Below are 5,964 nucleotides of genomic sequence, written 5' to 3' on the forward strand. Positions count from 1 at the left end.
CACTGCCAACATTCCTGTGCCCAGGGCATCCTGTGGGCAGCAAGTAGGGCAGGAGAGCTGCAAAGTCACAGAAAGGTCTGGAAGAATCAGGCCATGGGACAGGGATTTGGAATTGCASATTAAAARAGCAGAGTTGAGATTGAGAGCTCCYCTAACTCACAGATCCACCCCCAGCTCTTACCTGAATTCCTCCCCTGGGCCTTTTTTCCCATCCGGATTGCCACTGGCTTCAGAGGGAAGAAAAAATCCCGAATTTTTTGCTGCAGGAAGAGTTGGAGTTGGTTGAATAAGTTCTCAGATAAAGGAAGCAGCACGTGCACACAGAAAATTTTAAAACATTTATGTTTTTCTATGTAAAAAACCCTCTGTGCAACAAACAGATCCTGTGCACAAAACCACTCCAAAAATTTCCCTGACTGATCAGACAASTCTCAAAATACAGAAAAGTGAAAAATTTCTGCAAAAATCTCACAGAGTTACACTCTGAGCCTCCCTCCTCAGTTGGGAAACCAAACTTGCCTCAGTGATGTTGGAGGGAGCCCCACGAAGTTTCACTGTGAACGCAGTGCTGGCTTCCCCTGAGCTGCCCTGGCTCTGCACAGAGGGAAAAAAAAAGGGGAAAAAGATGAATGAGAGGAGAAAAATCACAGCAAAACCAGCTGGGCTTGAACAACAAACAGGAGGCTGAGCAGGGAGAGAGAATATCAGGAGGTTTTGGTAACAGGGAATATCAGGAGGCTTTGGTAAGAGAGAATATCAGGAGGTTTTGGTAAGAGAGAATATCAGGAGGTTTTGGTAAATGTGGAGCATGACGGGCCTGCTGAAGTCAATAAAAACTGAGTGAAACAGCATTTCCTGCAATAAAAAGGGAAAAAAGCCTTGGAAAAAGGCACCAGGAGCATTTGATTGGAAGCCCCATCTGTGGGAATTCAGTCAGCATTGAGGAGATTCAGCAAACCTTTAAAAAGGCTCACACCAAGAATGCAAAAAGAGCTGGAACCCTGTGGGTTCTGCAGCCTTGACAGGCTCAGCTCTCCCCTGCAGGGACTGACAGCCACATTATCCACAAAGCTCCTGCTTCAGGGAGCACAGAAATCTCCTTCTGCTGTACCTCTAGCGTGGATCCTTTTTTCTTCTTCCCCACTGGTGTTTCCTGCTCTGTTTGTTGGGGTTTTGGCTTTGTCCTTTTCTCTCTGGGGGTTTCTGCAATGCCTGAATCCTCTCCAGTCTCACTTTCCTCCTCCTCACTCTCTGTTTCTTCCTCTGTACTGGAGGAGGAGGAGGAGGAGGAGGAGGAATCCTCCACCACTTTGGATTTCAGGTAATCCAGATCTGAGAGGTCTTTGCTGGTAGCTGCCTTCTTCCCTCCTTTCTTTGCTGTTGGAGAGATCAGAGAATTTTTTTCACACCAATGCTGCTGCTCTGCCCCCAAGCCAGGAAAAAGCTGAGAACTGCCACAATCCTGACCCTCTCATCAACATTTTCCATGGCAAAGGTTTGAGAAGAGCAGAGCAATTTGATCTCAGCACTTCCAGACTGACAATCTGCATTTCMAACAACAGTTCATGTATAAAATACATTAAAAAAAGGGTTGAGGGGTTCCAGGATGAAGCATTTTGTCCCAATTTTAACTCAATACCCCAACTTTAACTAAATATTCCAATTTTAACTAAATACCCCAAGCAGGCCTCAGAGGTTTTCAGGTGCTCAGTTTCACAGGGAGAAGGGCACAATCACACCCACATTTGGGTCACCCACAGGGAGGTGAGGGGCAGCAGGGAAAACAGTGTTCACTGCAGCAGGAGAGCTGAAGGAAACGCCACAGGGAGGGAGAAAAGCTCCAAAGGCAGCCCATCCCTGCTGCAGGGACAGTGGGGTCTGAAACACACACACCAGACTGCAGCCCAGCCCTCTGAGCCATCAGAATTCACCACCACAGCTTCCCTTCAGGAGCTGAGGTTCTGAACCCTGGTCCAGGGACACCCCAATTCCAGAAAAGTGCACCAGACAACTTTACAGACATTCCCCAAGTTCCTAAAGGAGCAAAACCCCACCCAGCCCTGGAAATCCTGCAGATGAAAGTGGCTGCAGGCTGGGAAAACCCCTGAAGGAAAGCTGCAGATGTTTGTTCTGTTACCATCCCTAACACCGCCCTAAAGAAAACAGGGAAAGCACAAATGCCACAAATCCATATCAGACCCTGCATTTCCCACATTTCCCCAAATTTGGGGGAGCAGCCATTCATCCACAGCACACAGAGTGAGTCTCTGGCTTGAAAAATCACCCTCGTGGTGACCCTGAGGCCAATCCCACATCAATCCCTGTCAGTCATCATGAGCAAAGGAAGGAAAGGGTGACATTTCCCGTGGGTACCTTTATCCTCCTCTTCCTCATCTTCAGAGGGCTCATCCCCACCCTCACTCAGCTCCTCAGACTCATCTGAATCAAAGTTCAGGTAATCTGCTGCTGCTGCTGCTGATTTTCCCTTCTTGGGCTCCTCTGCCAAAGTGTCATTGGCCCAMGTGGCCACCTGGGACCGCTTCTGGTGGACCACCAAGAACTCCTGGAATGTTTTATCTTCTTGCAGCTGTGGGGGGGAAAAAAAAAAGTAAATATTTTATCTTGTTACAGCTGTGGAAAAAAAAGCAGACAGGCTGTGAAGAGAGACTCCTAGTGAACTGGAAATCCAAGATATCACCTCATTTCCAGCAGTATAAAAACAAAAATCACTCAAGGGAAGCTCAGTTTACACTGACAAGGTGACTTCAAGTGATTAAAGTTTTCTGAAGATGTCTTACTCCTAGTCGTTTTTATAATTGGTGTTTTAAAAGTGTTTTAAAGAGGAAAACAAAACAATAAAAAGGAAAAAAAATGCCATAAAAGTTAAATATGACACAGCTAAAACCCAGAATTGCTGGAGCAGAACTGACCTGGATGCAGGGTGTGCTCACACAGGAGTAGCTGACCATTAAAAAGTAAAACCCCAGTGTTGGGGCTGTTAAAATGATTTTTTACAATAAAACTGCGCTGTCCCAGCCTGAATTCACAGCAAAGAAGGAGGACAGAAAGGAACCATTGAGTAGCAAGAATGCAGGGACTGCAATCCAGCCTCAACTCACCTCCTTTAAGTTATTCACTGGATCTTTCTTCTTTTTATCCTTGGGAAAAAGAAAAAAAAAATCAAACCAGAAAGGTTTATTAGAAACAATTCCAGGTAACCCAACAGCAGAGATGCCAAGGCAGAAAACACCAAGACTCCACCATGTGWTGTCCCAGCTGCTCTGTCCCCTTCCCCACAGCCCAGGCCACACATCAGAGCCTCCAGGAACCATGCAAAACTCACTTTCTTTGTGCCTGCAGGAGCTGCACTGGCCAAGGGCTTCTCAGGCTGCTTTTCTGCTGCAGGAGCCTTCTGGGAGTGCTTGCTCCAGGCTTTGGGTTTGGTAGGGTCGCCAAAGGACTTGCATAACTCCACCTGGAATGAATCAGGGCTTTAGTGAAACACACAGGCAGCAGCTGCTGCTCTAACTGTGGGGTAACTGCACTCAGGAGCCTTTGGGAGAGCCCTGGGATGGGCAGGAGATCAGGAAACTTCTTGGAGGTGTTAGTTTTATAAACACAGAGCTACACATTCAATCAAATTGGAAAGTTAGGAGTGGACAGCCACAGAATCCCAGGMTGGTTTGGGGTGGAAGGGAYYTTAAAGCCCATCCCATTCCACCCCAGMCATGGCAGGGACACCTCCCACTGTCCCAGGSTGCTCCAAGCCCTGTCCAGYCTGGCCTTGGACAATTCCAGGGATCCAGGGGYAGCCACAGCTTCTCTGGGCACCCTGTGCCAGGGCCTCCCCACCCTCACAAGGAAAGATTCCTTAAGAATCTCAGGAAAATATTTTCAGAGAGTAGCTCACCGTGATTCTGGAAGTGTCTATGAAGCTTTTGTTGAAGTGGTTCAGGGCGGTCTGGGCCTCCTCCTCAGATTTGTAGCCGATGAAGCCGAATTTCCTGAACCTGCCATCCTTGGTGTACTTCAGGCAGCAGTCAGTGAGYGTGCCAAAGGCAGCAAACAGCTTCCTGAAGCGATCCTCCTTCATCTGGGAGAGGGGGAAGGACAGCAGGAAGGGAAATCAGCCACAGAGAGGYTCTGAGGACAAGTCCAAACCTAAATATTCCCTCCAAGGGCTTCTGGAATGCTCTGAGAACCACATTGTGTCATAGCAACATTGATAAAAACCCCTACTTCAGCATCAAATCCCTTCATCTGTCCACAAATCCACCACAGGGGATGGGGATCGGGGAACAGGGAGGGATCCTGCGGGGCACAGCGGCACAGAGAGAACCCGCAGCCAACCCCCAGAACACGAAAGGAGGGCAGTGACCACAACAGGCTCTGCTCCCACCCCGAGGGGCCGCCACCTGCCCAGCCCATRCCCCTCGTGCTGCTTCGTGCACTCCAGAACACCATCCGGACCGCACCGGGGGCTCTCCCTGCCAAGGCTTTTCCACCATCCCACCCCCCATATGTCCCCATGTTCATCCCAGCACATGGCCGCGACCTCCTATCCCCCGAGAATCCCTTCCCMCGGCATATCTGGCTGCTCCCGCTCCAAAACCTCATCCTCTCACCACCYCGAACCTTCTCTCCTGCGGGATCTCCCCTGTCTTCCCCATCCCCATCACACTCYGGCAGCTCCCGCTGCTTCTCCCTGCCCTGCATCCCGCCTCCCCCTTAGCGCCCCCTCAGCCCCATCCCTCGGCCCTCCCCGGCACGGCCGCAGCTGCCTCACCCCATTGGGGAGATTTTTCACGATAAGCCGCGACATGGCAGCGACAGACAGCGAGGAGGGAGAGCTCAGCGCCGCGCACGCCGCCCCATGGGCGCCGCCATCTTCCCCAGGTCACGTGGGCAGCAGGCTGCAGCGCGCATGCGCCGGGGAGGGACCCGGATGTTGGTCCTTAGCAACGGCCCCTTAGCAACGGGGCCTGAGGGGCGGGGGGGCCTGAGGGGCGGGGGGGCCTGGGAGCATCGCGGGGACACGGCGGGCAGGGAACGGCGGGGAGGAGAGGGGAGCAGGGGCAGAATGGAGAGGGGATCCCGCTGATCAGCCCCGGTGTACCCCGACAGGCGCGGCTGCAGCTCCCCGGCCCGCCCGCGCTGCTCGGCGGGGCCGCAGGAGGGAGCTCCACGCCCGCCGCTCCCGGCTCCGGGCGGCCACGGAGCCCGAGTACCTCAGGAGATGTTGGGTTTGCACCATGGGAAGCTGCAGGGTGCCTCGATGTTATGTCTAGAAGTCACGGAAGAGGGAAGTGGCACAGAGCCTTGAAGTCTGGCCCAGGGAAATTACGGACCTCTGGGTGTATTCAAGGTGCCAGGTTGGACAGGGCTTGGAGCGCCCTGGGAYAGTGGAAGGTGTCCYTGCCCTTGGCAGCGGGTGTGGATCCTTCAGACCCAAACCATTCTGGRATTCTTTGACTAAATAAAAACMCCTTCCCTCTGAGGAACAGGTAAATAAYCCCACAGCCAGGGGACGTTGTGTTGTGGCAGCTCCCACAAACAAAAGACAACACAAATGATGAAATGAAAATCCCTTGAGAGTTATTAAATACTGCAGCTTCTCTCCTACCTGAACACCCATCCGCAGCTTCCTCACGAGGAGCAGCTCTGATCTCWSYYYYYKKKRRCMRGGRMMRSCCYKRRGGRAMMRSMRGRRSYKKKSCMRGGGKKGSKTWRGSYKGRAAWYMRGRAAARGSYYYTYCCCCMRRRGGTGGCCAGGARTTGGACCCCRTGATCCTYGTARGTCCCTTCCAACTCAGGATATTTTAAGTTTCCGTGATCCATACATTGCTGGAGGCTGAGCATATTCAGGAGAGCAGAACTATTTTCCTTCAAGCATCTCCTGCTCTCAGCCCCTCAGCCCCACCTCACACATGCCTGAAATCCAACTTTACACCTTCATTYCCAGAG

At 51.8% G+C, this 5,964-nt stretch overlaps 1 protein-coding gene across 1 annotated transcript in view; it reads right to left on the reverse strand.

Annotated features, from left to right (window-relative positions):
* Positions 1-4,896, reverse strand: part of RBM19 (RNA binding motif protein 19) — a 52,105-nt gene extending 47,209 nt beyond the window's left edge. The window contains exons 1-8 of the mRNA XM_057374196.1: positions 4,787-4,896; positions 3,911-4,093; positions 3,344-3,475; positions 3,120-3,158; positions 2,374-2,587; positions 1,112-1,377; positions 520-594; positions 182-260 (exon numbers count right to left, since the gene is read on the reverse strand). Of these exons, the coding sequence (XP_057230179.1) occupies positions 182-260; positions 520-594; positions 1,112-1,377; positions 2,374-2,587; positions 3,120-3,158; positions 3,344-3,475; positions 3,911-4,093; positions 4,787-4,822 (1,024 nt within the window). The 5' untranslated portion in view covers positions 4,823-4,896. The remainder of the gene's footprint in view (positions 1-181; positions 261-519; positions 595-1,111; positions 1,378-2,373; positions 2,588-3,119; positions 3,159-3,343; positions 3,476-3,910; positions 4,094-4,786) is intronic.
* Between the last annotated feature and the right edge of the window lie 1,068 nt (positions 4,897-5,964).

The sequence above is a fragment of the Malurus melanocephalus genome, unplaced genomic scaffold, assembly GCF_030028575.1.
Source record: "Malurus melanocephalus ecotype Western Australia unplaced genomic scaffold, MMel_1.1 scaffold_219, whole genome shotgun sequence".
Taxonomy (NCBI): Eukaryota; Metazoa; Chordata; class Aves; order Passeriformes; family Maluridae; genus Malurus; species Malurus melanocephalus.